At 35.7% G+C, this 17,826-nt stretch overlaps 1 protein-coding gene across 14 annotated transcripts in view; it reads left to right on the forward strand.

Annotated features, from left to right (window-relative positions):
- The window catches only part of LOC106165990 (rap guanine nucleotide exchange factor 2), a 96,074-nt gene extending 78,354 nt beyond the window's left edge, over positions 1-17,720 (forward strand). For 7 of the 14 annotated variants that reach the window (XM_087006524.1, XM_087006538.1, XM_087006535.1 and 4 more), the window contains 26 exons: positions 1,258-1,362; positions 2,469-2,659; positions 3,614-3,731; positions 4,030-4,134; positions 4,447-4,611; positions 4,920-5,027; positions 5,239-5,442; positions 5,634-5,742; positions 6,027-6,279; positions 6,547-6,799; positions 7,153-7,217; positions 7,524-7,652; positions 8,012-8,246; positions 8,598-8,697; positions 8,966-9,093; positions 9,368-9,451; positions 9,818-9,964; positions 10,377-10,511; positions 10,782-10,881; positions 11,118-11,204; positions 11,531-11,755; positions 12,244-12,465; positions 12,651-12,719; positions 14,163-14,216; positions 15,689-15,895; positions 16,152-17,720. In XM_087006524.1, coding sequence (XP_086862650.1) covers positions 1,258-1,362; positions 2,469-2,659; positions 3,614-3,731; positions 4,030-4,134; positions 4,447-4,611; positions 4,920-5,027; positions 5,239-5,442; positions 5,634-5,742; positions 6,027-6,279; positions 6,547-6,799; positions 7,153-7,217; positions 7,524-7,652; positions 8,012-8,246; positions 8,598-8,697; positions 8,966-9,093; positions 9,368-9,451; positions 9,818-9,964; positions 10,377-10,511; positions 10,782-10,881; positions 11,118-11,204; positions 11,531-11,755; positions 12,244-12,465; positions 12,651-12,719; positions 14,163-14,216; positions 15,689-15,895; positions 16,152-16,177 — 3,624 coding nt within the window. In that variant the 3' untranslated portion in view covers positions 16,178-17,720. Of the gene's footprint in view, positions 1-1,257; positions 1,363-2,468; positions 2,660-3,613; positions 3,732-4,029; positions 4,135-4,446; positions 4,612-4,919; positions 5,028-5,238; positions 5,443-5,633; positions 5,743-6,026; positions 6,280-6,546; positions 6,800-7,152; positions 7,218-7,523; positions 7,653-8,011; positions 8,247-8,597; positions 8,698-8,965; positions 9,094-9,367; positions 9,452-9,817; positions 9,965-10,376; positions 10,512-10,781; positions 10,882-11,117; positions 11,205-11,530; positions 11,756-12,243; positions 12,466-12,650; positions 12,720-14,162; positions 14,217-14,631; positions 15,590-15,688; positions 15,896-16,151 lie in introns of those variants that run through there. The other 7 variants (XM_087006528.1, XM_087006526.1, XM_087006534.1 and 4 more) reach the window with 7 other exon arrangements.
- The last annotated feature ends 106 nt before the right edge of the window (positions 17,721-17,826 follow it).

Raw genomic sequence — 17,826 nt, forward strand, 5'->3', positions numbered from 1 at the left:
AAATTGAAGTTTGGCTGGTTAAATTTGATTATAGCATATGGATTTTTTGCTATCATAAGAAGTAGATGCACATGTCCCAGGATTTGTTGTTATATTTGAACTGACAGTCAAGTGATCAGTTTGTTTGAAGGGATCTTTTGATGAATATAGCAAGGTGAATGGATCAGTGAGATTTTAACACCTATCTGCAAAAGCTAGGTCTTAGGAATATCAAGAAATATTCACTGTGGACCAATAAGTTGAACAGCTTGTGGTAACCCTTCCTTTTTAGAACACAGGAGAATTTTTAGGCTGGATATAGTGGCTTTTTGTATCAGAAGAGAATTACATTCTGAGAAACTTATGCTACCATGTGATACATTACTTGGAAAAGGAGTTTTATAATGAAATCAAATTTTACTGTGGGCAAAAACTGATCCCATCATTTGACTAATGAATCATATAGTTGAGCTGATAATATTCGTGAAGAGAGCTGTGATCATATTCATTTGTCCAAGAAAAGCATTTTCTATAGGTTCTTGTTGTTGAAATTCAGTGCTCATGTCATAGCAATTTAATGGATTTCATGTTATTTTATTTAATACATTTTGATCACTGGTACTGAATTGGATTATCCCTGTGAAGGGGAAGCAATAAGAATATGAAATTTAGGAGAATGCCAGGGAACAGATATTTAAGAATGGTCCCAGTTTTACTGTGAACCTAACATCAATAATGTGGACATGTTATTAAATATAGATTTTATTCTCAAAGGATTTCAGTTATTTCTCAGATAAAGAGTGGTTTTCAGAAGATATTTCATGGTATATTTTGTACCAGAATTCAAGATTTGTTTGATGTCAATTAATTATTGATTTTCATTGATCCTTTACTTCAGAATTTTTTCAAAACATACAGGAGGTCATGTACAGAAGAGCAGGAAAAAACTAGAAAATTTTAAAGGAATTCAAAGGAAATTCTATAGAGAGAAAAAACTGAACTTCCTGTTGTGTATCTCGATATGATTGTAATTTGATGGAACATATACAATTTTGAACAAGGAGTAGTTTTCAGGAGAGAACACAGGATACCAAGGCACCCTGATAATATTCTTTTAGAAGACTGGAACATATATTTAGAACTCTCTCTTTCTATTTTCCATAGAAGAAAACAAGGAGCTACATGTACCAACGTTTTCTTGGATGTCATTTTTCTTAGAAACAAACCAAGATGAGCAAGAACAATTGTTTAATTTCCTTTGTCCGCTTCATTTTCCAGTCTATGCCAATACGAGATGCCGTCAGGGAATGCTTGGAGAAGGACCCATCTGAGAGAAATGATGATGACATTGAGATATTATTGGAATTTATGCAGCATTTTCCTGTGAGTATGATCAAATGTCATATGCAACAATAAATTATGAATGTAGTACAATCACAGTAAATGTTTTAATTAAGTACTCAAAACTGTGGAATACATAATTGTTGGATTGATAATAGAAAGGTCGGGGAAAAAATGATTTGACTGGTTAAATATCAAGAAATTTGCTTTCAAGTGCTAATAAGATATCAATGTAAGCTGGGGAGACCACTTTTCACTCCACTTCTAGATTCAGTCAGTAAAACTTCAGAGTAATATGTATGGTTGTCTTATATCTTCATATGTTGTTTTGTGTTATCATGTACTTGTGCCTCAAAAACAATTCCTATGCCTTTTACAAAATTACTGCTAAATTTTTTGTGCAAAACCATGTCTTTGTGCAATTTGAATATGATCTGTAATAAATATTAGTTTTTGGGGTATTTTTCAAATGCTTGATTAGTACATTTGTATATGATGTGAGGAAAAACTATTTCCGCTTGAGATAAGGACCAGAAGCCCACACGCCAAGTCCTCCCTGTAGAGAAGCTGATGTTACCAAACATAAAAAAGTCCGTTTCCCATTATTACCTCAGCACCTTAATGGTGCAAGAAGAAGTGGTACTTGCCCCGTAATGTCTGCCTACTAGCATGTCAGTAGAGATCAGATCATTTCCTCTTATTGGGCTGAGGATAAGACAAAAGAGCTTTTAATGTGGCATTGGGATCCCACACTTCCAACAGATCGGCTATTTGTCTGCTGCTTTATGTGGCGATTGTCTCAGAGACTTTTTATTCAGGTTGGAGGGTAGTGATAGTGAAGTACAGAAGTAACACTACTGGTGAGCTGTAAGTTGTTAGTTGTGGTTTGTTACCAAACAAAGGGGTGGGAATGGGCCATTTGGAAATGTTAAAGGGTGGAAGACTTAGTTGGTATTGTTATTTAAATACAGTAGCAGGCTCTGACCATTGCAGTATATGAGGCATCAAACTGGAGGGTTAGAAGTGAAAGGAAATATTCTATCAAAATGTTTTGGGAGTGATAGCAGTATGAGAAATGTCATGACAAAAATAGTCATTTTATGTTAAACCTTTTGTCTAGTTCAGTATTTGAATTTTTGGGTTTCCAGGCATTTGCCAACATGACCCTGGCCACCAGGCGAAGCCTGTGTTCTGTCATGGTGTTTGCTGTCGTGGAGAAAGCGGGCACGATCGTGATGCATGATGCGGAGGAGCTGGACTCCTGGTCGGTCATCATCAATGGTCAAGTGGAGATCACGCTGCCGGACGACACGGTGGAACAGCTACAGATGGGAGACAGGTCAGTTTTATTATATTACGTGTGAAGACTTCAAAAGATGAGAAATCTCACTCTATGAATCATCAGCACACAAACCCATTGCTTGTCATCTTTGTGAAAATTTGTCATTGATTTCAGACTGGATATGTCAATTATGACGTAACCATGGAAAAACCAATTAAACAATTGGACTTACTTTTAGGGTAATGATTAATTTGTCTTTCAAGACTTAGGGCCTTTGACATGTAGGGAATTTTTATATAAGTAAGAGAAGTAGGAAATTTAGCAGGGGAAAATTCATGTAAAAAGTGAAGGGACATAAATATTAGGCTCTTGATTATAAAGGCTAGAATAATCCATAGCATAAGGGAAGAGAATGAGGTGGGTGCATTTTTCTTAGATTTTTTCTTAAAGGAAAATTTGCTGAGGTAGTATATAAGTTGTTAGTTTAAGTATTTATGCACCTTCAGGTTTATGGGCCAATTGAGTGGAACAATCTCCCTATTTGTTTAATAGAGTCTGAGGACAATTTTAAAAAAGAATTAAAAACTTATATCTTCAAAAAGTTTTACAATTGATTTGACTGGCTGTTGTCTTTTACGCTGTACAGTTTATTTTTGATATCTTATCAATTTAATTACATTTTAGTTCACATTTTTAGTTCATATCTTATTATTTTAACTACCTTTTCATTTATTTTTGTCATCTGATTCTGTTCATTTTACCCATGTAAAGTCTACTGAACATTTTATATATGGATTTTAGACTATAAATAAATATAATTATTATATTATTATTATTACCTATTACCATGTTGACTGTATCCCTCCCCATAGTAGATGAAATGACTACAGGAGGATTGAATCAGGGCTAAAAAGATGTTTTTTAAAGGCTAAGGGCATAATGTAAACTGCATTGAGATGTGTGGTATGCAAAATGGTTTAAGAACCAGGATAACTTTTTCCTTTCTTTCAGTTTTGGTATCACACCTACAATGGAGAAGCTGTACCATAAAGGCGTCATGCGCACCACACAAGATGACTGTCAGTTTGTTTGTATAGCACAGTCAGATTACTATAGAATACTGCATCAGGTAAGACTCCTACTCCTCTTCTGTTAGATTATGATTGTGGTAATTTAACAGATTTTCATTTTCATGAGAATTTTTATTTCACAATCTTTAAGTCATTAAAAATGATTGAATGATCTCTATCAAAGAAAACATTAGTAAATAAATAAAAATTGATTACTATCTGCTGAGGTGTACTTTAATTGGTACAGACGTAATTTTTTATTAACTCTTCAAATTGATCATGCAACCATTTTTGATCAACATATAATGGAGGACAGATATATTCACAGATAAGTAAAAGTTATTGTTTGCTTTTTAGGGTGAAGAGAATACACACAAGTTTGAAGAGAAGGGGCAGGTGGTGATGGTCACTGAAGATAGAGTCTTAGACGCTGGCAACAGGAAAGGGTCCATTGTCATAAGGGTTAGTGGAGAAATTTGGTGTAGATTTGAGAGTGCTGTACTTTTGTAATAATTTAGCCTTTTTGAAATTTATGGATTTTTGAAATTTATGGAAAGTGTTGGAAATAGAATAAGGGGTTCTATGATAAGATCGATATAATTGCATTATTGACTTTTTCTTTAGATTTTTCGTCTGATATTTTATGAAGTGAAGAAATATCCAAGACCAGAATTTTTATTTTTGGATAAAAGTTACCTTTAAATATCCTTCTGCAACAATGATCATGTCATGACATTGACCTTTTGTCCTTGACCTTTGGCCTCCATATTTCAGGGCACACCAGAGAGGCTGATGACCCACCTGGTAGAGGAACACTCTGTGGTGGACCCCACCTATGTGGAGGACTTCTTGCTGACGTACAGGACCTTCATTGAGAGCCCCCTGGAGGTAGCCAACAGGCTGCTCATGTGGTTTGGAGACGCCGAGCTCAGGGATAGGGTAGGTCTTAGGGACATATATACAACATAAGACTTTATTTATTTATTTATTTATTTATTTATTTATTTATTTATCACTCACCTGCACAAATATGAAAACTGATTCATGATGTGAAAGAAGAAAAAAATACATTGTGTAGGTCTGTCATTGATCTCACTAGTGCAGAAATGTTTAACTTAAGGTATTCAAGATACAATTGTTCTGCATCCTCATCTTGTTTGAATTATTAGAGCAAAATATGAACTGTTTTTAACTAGTACAAGTTACTTAGTCAGCTTGTCTTGATATGCTGTCCTCTATAATGTCAGGTGACCAGAGTTGTGTTACTATGGGTCAACAACCACTTCAACGACTTTGAATCTAATCCTGCCATGAGTGAATTCTTAGAGAAATTTGAGATTATGTTAGAAAGAGAGGTAAGTAACTCTTCAAATAAAAAACCCTACTCCTATGCCTCCATTTCCTAGAAAAATCAATACATTATACTTTTAAAGTAAATTTATATCAAATATAGTGATTTAAGATTCAAAATCTTGTAGATGAAATGTTTTTAATCAAAAAATGTTTGATTTAAAAAAATTAATATTTTCTTGTTCAACAAGTCATGTTATCTATTTTAATTTTCAGCGAATGATAGGGCAGTTACGACTTCTGAACATTGCATGTTCAGCTAAAGCACGGGCACGCACAATAACCCTAACCAGGTCAACAAAAGATGAAATCTTACATTTTTCTGTCCTGGGAGGGCTTGAGAGGCATTGTGGGATATTTATTTCCAAGGTTGAGAAGGGAACGAAAGCACACGAGGCTGGACTGAGGCGTGGGGACCAGGTAAGCTGCATTAACTGTGCTGGTGTGACATTGTGTTGGCTGAGACAGTGTGTTAGATGTGACATTGTGCCAGTCTTCCATTTTAGATGCTGTTGTGCAGAAACTATTTAGAAATAAAATGGGGTAAAGAATTAATTTGATATCAAAGGTACTTTTATATTAACTTACTTATTTTGTGTCTCATATTCTAGATCCTGGAGGTAAATGGACATAATTTTGAGTTCATCACGCATAATAGAGCTCTGGAGATCCTACGTGGAACCACGCATCTCTCCATATCTGTGAAATCAAATGTGATTGGTGAGTGCAAATGTGTCTCTTTAATTATGTTTGATGAAATGCATAGGAAATGTCAATTTTTTTAAATCAAAGTGATTTTAATTATTGTATAGATTTTTGTTAGGGATGGAAAATTATTACATGTGCAAATAAATGTGTTTGAATAATAGATGCCTGAATTAATCAAACATTCAGCAATTGATTTTAAATGTCTGTAATGGGGCATAATTCTATAGCAATGTGGTTAATGCAGTACCTCATCATAAATAGAGACCAAATTTAAGCATTTTTTTTCAAACTTTCAGCCTTCAAAGAGATGTTATACAGCAGCTCCCCCGGGCGACCAGCCAAGAAACAACAAATTGCCCAGTTACAACCAGACTTCACCCAGAAGCGGCAAGGTTCTGTGCCTGAGCTGGACCTGGGGGTTCCCCCTGTGATCTCACCGGTTAAACCCAAGAAGGGAGACAAGAAAGAAAAACCCTACGGCACAGTGGGGAAAAATGCAAAGCTACGAAAGGCTTTGAATAAAATTAATTTATTGCCAAAGCAAAACAGGTATGTTATGATGAGGACAGTAACTCTCCTGTGGGATTGATCCATTTTGTATTTCTTTCTTTTCTGTGATGATTATACACTATATGAAAGAATTTAAACAGTAAACAATAATTTTAATAAAAGGACAGCAAAATAATAAAAGAAATATCACATTAACACTATTTTCTTATCCTTTAATCAGACAAATAAACATTTGTGCTAGTCAACCATATCACATATCACACAAAATGTTTTACAGGTTCTTTCAAATCTTCCACTTTGTTTCAGTGATAGCAAACTTCAGCACAACCATTCTGACAACGATCTGACCTGTCCTCAGCGCAGTCGCCAGTCTTCCACTTCATCAGCGTCGTCCAACACGTCTGCGCAACAACAGCAAATGAGCAACAGCAGTCCCGATATCTCAGCCACCATACTGGGGAGTTTTGCTGTCATGGATGACACGCGCAACGACTTTCCAGAACACGTGCTGAAAGTTTATCGGTCTGACCAGAGTTGTAAATATTTCCTTGTACATAGAGTAAGTGTTCCTTTTTGACAGAATTTGAGCATTTAGAATATTGACTTATTAGTAGTACTTTTAATGTAATTTTTTAATTTTTTTTACTTGAAAAACACTTCTAAATCACTTACACTCAGAATTAAAAGAAATGTTTTAATATGGGTCTGAGTTTAATTAAGACATTTTAATCAGCTTCCTGTGTACTTGATTTGAAGCATAGCATCTGAAGTTACAAATAAAAAACTTAATTCATGCAATTAACAAAATTCCTGTGCAGACAATAATGAAGTATTTTAGCCGGAGTAAACTTTATTGTTACAGCAAACAAGTCTATTTCTTGTATAAGAATTTGTGATGTATTTCTGTTCTAGGAAACTACTGCCAGAGAGGTGGTGATGTTAGCTCTCAGAGAATTTGGAATTACAGACCCTAGCAGGTAAATACACAGTATGATTTGTTCCCATCAGGAATGATGCTTGTATTTTAGATTAGAGCAAATATAGAAAATGCACATGTAATAGTTACATTAGACTCAAACTCTGAATACAGTATTTTGATTCTAAGAACAAGTGCAATTAAAGCTTCATATTTGTTATTATATTGTGTGAAACTTTTTATATATAAAAAAAATGTGCAGAGAAAACTTCTTTATCATACACCAAAAACCCAGTGAACCTACTACCAGTACCTTTTGCTCCTGTCCTGCTTGTGTGCTGCCACCTATATTGTGTTTTTAATTCAGTTCCACCTTGCTCTACTGTAGTAACTACTCGCTGTGTGAGGTCACTGTGGAGAATGAAGGGTTTATCAAACAGAAGAGACTACCAGAGCAGCTCACCAATCTTCCAGAAAGGATCAACTTAAATGGAAGGTAGGATATGGCTTTTGATATGTAGCTTGAACAATTATTGTGCTGAAAAACACTTCTTGTCATTAGTGGTATATCTGTTTCAGTTCAGAATGAAAGTTTGGAAAAAAGAAAACATATCAGTGCTGTTCAGCTATTTCAGTTCAATTAACATAAAAGGATTTAGATGTTCTTAACTTTCCTATGAGAATTTACCTCAAGTTAGTAACTATTGTATAAAATGAACGAAACAAATTGAGATAACTGTTGAAAGTTAAACTGTATTCATAATGCTCAAATCAATAGTACACCATGTCAGCTACAACATATATAACCCTTTAATTCAAAACCCTAATCCAAAGTATTTTACGTCCTACCTGCAGGTACTACTTAAAGAACAATATGAGCACGGAGACACTAGTTCCAGACGAGCTGGCCAGTGAGCTGATGAAAGAGGGCCAGATTAGCTTCCTCCAGTTGAAGAGTATAGAGATCGCCACCCAGCTCACCCTGGAAGACTTCCATATATTTGCCAACATCGAGGCTACAGAGTATATAGATGATCTTTTTGATCTTCCATCTAAATATGGCACGCCTAATATATTGCAGTTTCAGGAGGTGAGATATATTGGTTCCCTGTTGGTTTGTTTTAACTTGACTCATTGTGTATCTTTATTGGTTGTTTAGATATCTGTCTATAAAAATGTATCATATTCTGTCTTTGATGGAACAGTGTAACTAAGTGTTTTAATAATAAAAAAACTTTTAGCTGATATCTGTAGGATGACGGAAAAGGATGTTTGGCAAGTTAATTGATGAATAGAACAAACGGGATGAAGAAAAAATTTCACAGTGGTTTAGGAAGATAAAAGATTATAACAGGCATTTGATTGCTATAATTATCTATGTTAAAGACAGTTCAGATTGCACCGCACAAAGTAAAAAAAAAATTGTTCAATTCTGTTCCAGCTGGTGAACAGGGAAATGTTCTGGGTGACCACAGAAGTCGTCCGAGAAACTAACATCATCAAGAGGATGAAAATAATCAAACATTTTATCAAAATAGCAAGTGAGTAGGAACAGCACGGAGAGGGTGATTGAGCTTAGCACATTATTGCTAGAGCTGCCTCAGGCTACATCATCACCAATGTACAGACCTAGCTGCTATTTCTTGTTATTGTCTGATATGCTTTACAGTGTTAAGAAGGTTGATTGTCGTCAGAGATGAAACATATTTTATTAATGGCTAAAGTACCATTTATTTTTGCCTATCCAACTCCATCTCAATATTGTATTGTTAATTCAAAAATTAAATCTTTAATTTAATTTTTCCACAGGGCATTGTAAAGAATGTAAAAACTTTAACTCAATGTTTGCCATACTAAGTGGACTGGGTCATGGGTCAGTGCAGAGACTACGGACAACATGGGACAAACTGCCCAATAAATATGTCAAAATATACGAGGTCAGTGATAGATATCTGCTGTTTGCTGTTTACAGTGTAAAATAGATTAAATTTTAATTTTTAAGTTGGTTTTCTTAAAAATCAGTCGGAAAAGGAAATAATAGGTGATAGATAAAAAATTTCAAATGTCTTACTAGGTATCCTAGATAATAAGTACAATATGTTAATTTAAATGAATAGAAAGTTTGCTTCCAAAAAGTTCTAGAAACCTTAAATAGTTTCCATACATCCATCCATGTCCAATTCTCATGACTCCATTGTTTCCTTTGTTTAGGACCTCCAAACAATAATGGATCCCTCAAGAAACATGGCCAAGTACAGGAATCTCATCAACTCTGAGCTGGTGCAGCCTCCTTTGGTAAGTAACTGGTTTTCTACAACTGATTTTTGCTTCCCTTGTGGTCAGCCCTGGCATATCTAACATGTTGCCTGCCACATGGGGATGAAGTACTTTACTCAGAGATGAGAATCTTTTGTAGGGTTTCATCTTTGTTTTTGTGTGTGTTAAAAAGGACATAAGAAGTTGCTGGCCATTGTATGAAATGTTCAGTACAGGAGGTTTAAGGAAAGAGAAAGGTCTCTTTTTTTTTAAAAAATCTGTCTCTGTTTCCATTGCTGTCCTCCCCACAGACTGTCTAGCAGATGACAGAGATGTGAGATGGAGACACGCGGTTAGTCTACATTTTTTTAATCAATTTTACAACATGTTTTGTATTTCCATCAGATCCCCTTATTCCCCATTGTGAAGAAGGACCTGACCTTCATTCACCTGGGCAATGACTCCAAGGTAGACGGCCTGGTGAACTTTGAGAAACTAAGAATGATCGCAAAAGAAGTGAGGCACTTGTGTCTTATGGCATCTGCACCATATGTAAGTGTTTCCTTTTTTTGTTTAAATTGGATTATTGTTCTAGGCTTCAGTTTCCAGTGGATATTGTACTTAAGTATACAAATCTTAATAAAAAATAGCTCATTGTTAGTAAATACACCACAGTGACTGTGGAATAGTTTAAAAATATGCTCAGCTTTAGCTAAATGAACTGTTTTCAGCAGTATTCCAGGAAATGCTGATATTTTTCTGTATGTGGTACATTTAAAAATGTAACACTTTTCTAAGAACTACTTTAATAGGGTTTCCAGGATTCCAATTTCTTTTCTAAGAATTATTTTAATTGGTTATTTTCCAGAATTTCAATTTACTTTTCTTAGAATTATTTTAATTGGTTATTTTCCAGGATTCCAGTTTACTTATCTAAGAACTATTCTAATTGGTTGTTTTCCAGGACCCCAATGCCATGTTTTTACCAGGAAGCAGTTCCGCCAGCATCTTCGCCAACAATGCTTCGGGAACAAATACCATCAAGAAGAAAACCAGGCGAAACTCAACCCTTCCAAACCCTAAGAAGATGTATGAAGAGGTACATAAATAATATATAAAAGCTAATTTTTGTAATGGTTTTTAATTGCTCACATGATAGTATTTATTAGATTATGAAGAATTTCTGTAGTGTGCCCTCTTTTGTCAATTGTTATGGGAAAATTGAAACTGTGAATGTCAGCAGAAAAAAAAAATTACAGTTGCTTAAATCATATAATGAATGATGAGAAATTGTGCTCAATATTTTAAAAACTTTCTTTGTTAATTATAAAATTCTACCTATAAATTATGTTAATATTTTCCCCATTAGTACCAAATGGTACGCAGAGTGAAAAACTACCTCCACAGCATGAAGATTGTTGCAGATGAAGATGAATTAGATGGGCTATCACTACAATGTGAGCCACAACGTGAGTATTAATTCATTTACTTGGATTTTGAACATAGCGGTCAACTGTATTGTAGTTTGAAGGTCAAATTTTCTAGCACACACACAAAAAAAAGTTATTGGGGATGCTTTTTGATGGTAAGTCATAAAAAAACTTAGTCAATATTGAAATGTGATCTTTATTTGCAAGCCCTTGCATCTGTTGCTTATAGATTCAAGTTAAGAAATCTGCTCACATTTTATTTTCCTCCCCTGCAGTGCCTCGTAAGAGGGACCAGTCCCCGCCTCCCCCCGCCCCCGTCAACAACGCCCAGTTACTTAACGCTAACCTGGGACCCAAGTTTGGTAAGTTTATTTGTCACTATTTCAATTTGTCATTAATGGTTTTATAATTAATATGCAGCATGTTCAGGTGTCATTTTGTCATTGTGTTTCTTTTTATATTTCTATTTATGAATGACATTTAACCCCAATTAATTTTTTTAGCATCCATAGATGAGCTGTTATTATGATTCATATATGTTTTTTTAATTAGAAATATGCTAAACTGTATATTTCTTAACTGTATTCAGTAAACTTTTATAATGGGTGGATGTATTGTAGTTTTGGTTACAGTTAATAACATAGTAGCTGAGTGAGAGGTTCACCTTGATGTCATTGTTGTTGTATAGGTGCTAAATCCCCAGACGCTGTCCGCAAACTGCTTTCTCTCTCAGAAGACAAAGTGCGCCCACATAACCCGAAACATCCAACGTTAAAATTAAATAGTCCCGGTAACCAGAGGCGTTTGCCCCTCTCCCCACAACCTGGCAGACTTAAACACACACATCTGTCTCCAGAGAGCTCTTCAGTGGTCAGCCTTAGTAGTATAGCAATGAGAAAATCACATACCTCAGGTAAGGGTAATACACTGAAGGTGGCAGCACTGGTTAGTGGCTCTTTGCATGTGCAGACATTTGCTGGCTACTGTACACAAGATGGCAGCACTGCAGAATGTTACTGATCACCTGCTGCCACCTATTGTTTTGTATTAGTCTTTCCAAATGAAATAAAAGATGGATTTTTCAGTGGATTAGGTGTCTTGTTGGACTGTTAGTAACTGGTTATTGTCTTGCTGATTCTTTTGCATGCCTTGGGTGTTGCTAGGTTTGAATAATACTGAAAACTTATTCTCTGATAAAAGAAATTATTGGTTCTAAATGAATGAGTTACTGTACTTACAAAATTGGCATTGATAGGTTGATTTTCTTCAACATTAGCATTGGACATTCTAATTGGCTGGGTATAAAGAATTTATTGGTAACTCAAACTCAATCACCGATCATTTGCATACAGCAGTAATAAATTCAGGACCAGTATGACTAAAATCATTTCTGACTTCCAGGTTCTATTGGATCAGCAGATTCTTCCAGCCCTCCAACCAATCACCATCATTTATATGAGACAGACTCTGGACACAACAGCATAGCGTCTTCCAACTTTGACAGCCACAGTACCAGTTCTGTAGGCTCTGCACATTCCCCGCCTTCACAGAGGCATCTGTCCAATCAGCACAGTAAGTTGACATATTCCCCGCCTTCAAAGAGGCATCTTTCCAATCAGCACAGTAAGTTGACACATTTCCCGCCTTTACAGAGGCATCTGTCCAGTCAAGCACATAAGGTACTTCAGATATTTAAAATTGACACACTTATGATTTTGAGTTGATATTGTGTAACTTTTAATGTTTTTGGTATTTTAGAAGATGTGCCGTCTTTGTTTCTTGTTTTAAATGTGACTTGTTCTTTGCAGTGGCACCTCACCTACAGTCCTCGCGGCCTCCTCTTCCACCCTATCATGTTGTGGTGCAGAATTCACAAGGTACGAACACATTGCTCTCCACTTATTAAAGTATGAATGTATATTATGTATGTTGCATAATTATCATTATCATCACCTTGACGTAGTTTTACACAGTAGAGTCGCTAGGTTGCATTTCAGTAGGAAAGCTTCAGTTTTCACTTGCTTAAGTAAATAAATATTTTCATATTGAAGGCCAAGGTACTTAAATTTTATGGTTTGGAAAAATCTTAATTGGATATAAGGAGTGTTTGCCTTGCGTAAAATAGTAGAGGCATATGTTGTACTTATTATAAATTAAACCATGAAGTTACTAAACTTGGTCTCATGGTGACTGCTACTAAAATGTGCACATGATTATATATTTTGTGCTTACTGCCCTGAGGCTTCCAAGAAATGCACTGGATTTGTTTTGCAAGTCATATTTAACTAGAGGTTAGAAAAAAATGCATGCATTGCAATCCCCTAGTGTCAATGTGTCTCATGTTGCACAGTGGAGACCCCTAGGGACTAAATAGTGGTCAATGTATGCATGATTGACAGAATTTTCGATGCCAGTGAATTGGTTTCTTTTGCACAGCCATACTTTGCCCTTCTGTTAAGTTTGTTCCATCAGATTTCTTGCACCTGAAGATGCATGATATATATTTACAGTTTCTTTAGTAGAGATTTTCAGATAATTTGTTCAAGTTCATTACAGTAATCTTTTTAAATATGCATCCCAAATTAAAGAAAAAAATATTGTTTTCTTAAATAGAATTTAAGCATGTTTAATGCGTCTTTTGTATCATTCTGAAGGTGGTATTTACTATGGGCATGCTCCTTGAAGTAACAGCTCACTTTATAACTGAATGATTGACATGATTCAATACATGAAGTACATATACTCATAAAAAACATATCCTAAGTATGGTGAAGTGTCCTGGATTTCCTTTGCTGTACAGTGCTGGGTGGAAATAGTAAAGAAGGTAGCATGCTACAAGACATTGGAGATATTATATTATAGCAATAAGTGGTCATGGCACAAAAATGTCTGCATTTTCTCTTTTAATTGAATCCAAGAGCACTCAGTTGTTATTTTGTCCGTGGACTTCTTCTCTTTCAGTCTTCTCTGTCATCCTTATCTCCTAAGCATGTGGAAGGATTATACTCATGAATATGAAATTTATTAAAAACAACAAATTGAAAGTACCCAATGGACAAAAAGAATGCCTCTTTATCTTAACAAATTATTGAATGGTTTTTGTGGTATATAGCTAGGGCATGGCATCTTATACTCCAGATTGGCCAATAATCATCCAATCATAGATGAGTGGTGACTGCAGCCCTTTTTTTACCCAAAATATGCATGCAGTTTATGATTGAGCCTGTTTTTCTTTCCTGAATGAGAAATCAGTTTGGATTTGAAAAGATTTCTTTCAAAATTGGTAAAATATTAAGACCGGCAATTTTTTATCTTTGAAGAAATTGCTGAGTTGGCATATTTGGCAGAAGAAGCAGAGTATATAAGCATAGAAGGTGAGATACAAGTATTATCTCCTCAGCTAGATTGAGCATTGAAATGTTTGAAACAGGGCAATAATGCTAAGCATGTGGGGAGTTCAATTAGGAAAAGTGATATATCCCATTGCGTTTGATAAATGTATATAATTTCTTCTCTGAAGCATTTCATGTTCCAATAAATTTAGTGAATAATCTTGCTGTTGCAATCAACTTACTGAAAAGCCCCATTTTCTCACTTTCTTTCATTCAGTTCATTGTACTTCAGTGTTGTCACAGTCATAACATCTTGGATATCAACACTAAAAAATAAAAAAAAAAAGAAATAAAAATTGCTGTACTTCACAATTCTATCTCACCTAACACATTTCCCCAGTGCAGTCACATCGGGCACTGCCTTATCTTATGCACTGTTTATATTCTACTTGAGCAGTGTATTCCACAAGACTGTAAGACCAGTAAGTTGACCTCATTTCTCTGCATCATGGAGGCCTTTCATTTGAATCTTTTCACTTTATGTTCAGTTCCTGGATAACAAACAGCATTTAGTTGCAGTTTCAGCTTTCTTTGATTTTGGTTACTGATTTGGGAGAGTTGCACATTTAGGGACGAGGAATATTAACGTAATGTTAGGTTTAAAAAATGATGATTTAGTTATGTCAGGGAGGGCTGAATGCATGAACTATGGCTTGGTAACAGGGACCCATGTACAGATGGTCAGGATTACTTTGCATATTTAGACTTTTGAAAATGTATTTTTTTATACAAGAATCGTCCTCAATGTTTTGGGAACCTGCATGTAGGAACAACAAATATGTGACATGATTACAGTAAATGGACAGACACTGACATCAGATTGTCACAGTGTAATATCAATGCTGCCACAAAATTCTTAGAAAAAGACATTTTTATTTAAATATCAGTCTTACTTGGTGGATAAAAAGCATGAGATTAGCATGAGTTATTAAAATTATTAGGGTTGTAACATTTTTCTTTCTCTTTTTTTTTTCATAATTATTATTTCTTTTTAATGCCTGGGTGTTAACTTTATTTTCTAAAAGAATTGTAATTTATGTGCTGCGCAAATGGGTTTTGACTAGAAAGGTCAGATTGTATTAGATATTGATTTAGGATGTTTTCTACCCTGTCAGTAAGACGTATGATAGTTGAACTGATAGGAAATGTAGTTCCACCTGACACACCATGAATTCAGTGTTATAGACCAAGTTTTGTAGATCAGTAAAATTACCCTTTGATAGTGTTCAGTAATGCAGATAGTTCTGTGATGTGTTTAGTAGTATGCTGGTCAGTGATCCCTAAGTCTTGTCTTTAATGAATCTTTTTTAACCCAAGTAGTGTCATGATATACAAGGCAGACCACCTGAGTTTTTTTTAAAAAAGTGCTTAAACTGAGTAAATTGGTTAAATTAACCTGGTTTCGAATGTTTGGGCATAAAAGTTCAAACCTCCCGTTCTCTTCCATGTTTCAGGTTATCACTACCTTCAGCAGCAACAGCAGTATCTTCAGTACCACCTCCGCCCACACCACCGTCCCCCCCTGCCAGACTACCATGCAGCCACCCAGATGGCACAGCTGGCCAGACAGAAGCAGATGATCAGCAGGTCCCATTCCTTTGAAGGGGTGCCAGGTTGTTATGTGGAAGATGATGAGGATGAAGGGGAACTTGTTGATGATGGTGAGTTGAGTTTGAGATGGTGTGGACTTGTGTGGATATTTGCTTTTGAGTGTTTTGCATCAAATGGTGACAAGTGCCAGACCAAACTAGAAAGAAAGAAATGGTCATTATTTTTTTTGTATATTAGAAAAAGTGTTTGAATAAGTATTAATTGGCCCATAACTACTATGAAATTGGACTTGCACAAAAAAAAAAAAAAAACAGCTTGCTTTAATTCTTAAAATGGGGAACTGACCTTTGTTATTTGTTATTTCAGAAGAAGAGCAAGTTTCTGCTGTATGATAGGAGGCTGTTGGTGTTCTCTCCCAGACTTCTCCACACTATGGCAGACCACGCGTGCTGAAACAACTGCATTTAGATGAGCTGCTGACATAACAGACTGCTGAAGACTTGCAGAATCACTGTCACCACCAGCAGGTGCCAAACTCTTACCCCCAGATGGTATCTCTGGTTCATAGACATTGCTTTGATCAGTGACAAACACTTGAACAAATCTGCAGAAGGATGTTCCTGTAGATTTTTACTGCCTTGACAAACCAACTGGATGCTGCCCATACTGGTTTGACTGGTTGTGAGAGACACAACACCTAACACATTCATTATTCTAGTGGTATTGATGGTTGACATTCAGTCAGTGTGTCCAGGGTCTCAGTGGAATATGACTAAAGCTCACAGTGGAAATGTCCATGTGCCAATGACTGGTGTAGAATGCCAGCAGAGTCAGTTATTACATGCTGACAACTTATCACTGGCAGTATGAGTTGATGTGATGACTTGGTTAATACTGTCATACTTTTAATTGTGTGATGGATGGTTTATTTTTTATTTGTCACCCTAGGTGCCAAAAGAAATGAAGTGCTTAAAGGGAATCATTTCTGTATTCTCCACCAGGCGGGGCTCACTTTTGCCCAAGAAGAGCCTGTCAAAAGATTTCTACTTATTAAGGCAAACACTTACATAAGCCTTACACTTATTGCATTGTGATAACAATGTTTAAAAATAGTGGTTAAGAACAATATTCAGTGGCAAGGAATTACCATTACATTTAACAGGTGGACATTAATTTTAAAAATATGTGTGCCAACTTGGTAAGTTTGGACTCTGAAATTATTTAACCGGTGATTAGATCGATTTGATCACACTGGTGGTAAAAACTTTTTAAATTTTACAGTCAGATGAGACTGTGGCTGACTGACAATAGTGATGTGAAAGTGGCAGCCCTCTAGTATTACGTACATGCTTAGGTCGGTGAGATTTCAGTCAAGAGAGGGTAAGGTACCGACGGCTTGTACTTTGTTTTAGTCTACTTAAGTAGAGACCTGTGGTTTGAAAAGTGACTATTTGAAACAGAGGTGTAAATGACTTGAACTACATAAATCATGGAGATAAAGAGTTGTGATGAGGGATTTTTGTGAATCATCGAAAAAGTGTAAATTGTATTACTTATAAATCTTTAGTAAAGAAATGGTGTGACTGAGGAAAAGATCTCATTTGTATAAAAAAATTCATGTTTTTTTACTCACAGAGTTCTTCACGAAAGGTGCTGTGTCTAGTAGACCATTTAGTGTCACTGTGCTTTTATTTGACAAGTGTGATATGTGGCAGAAAGCACTGTACTGTAATCTTTTATATAGATGACTTCTCTTACCTTGGTCCCTGCTGTGTTAGGTAGGGACTTTTAAAGGCAGACTTCATTTATTCCCTTATTTAAGTAGATTTTTAATGGCATCTGCCACCCAGCACAGGACTATGAATGGATTGTGTAAATATTGAACATCTAGATCATGTCTAAATAAATCAGATGTGATTTGTTTTGAAAGAAAAACTTTTGTTGTCTTCAGTGTACAGATGGCTCAGGATCTTTGGGAATTGTTAGAAGTAAATTTTGGGGAGGGTGGATGCTCAAAGAGCTGGGTTCCCCTATAGACATG

Source organism: Lingula anatina, chromosome 2 (genome assembly GCF_051362555.1).
Source record: "Lingula anatina isolate TDL-2025a chromosome 2, LinAna3.0, whole genome shotgun sequence".
Taxonomy (NCBI): Eukaryota; Metazoa; Brachiopoda; class Lingulata; order Lingulida; family Lingulidae; genus Lingula; species Lingula anatina.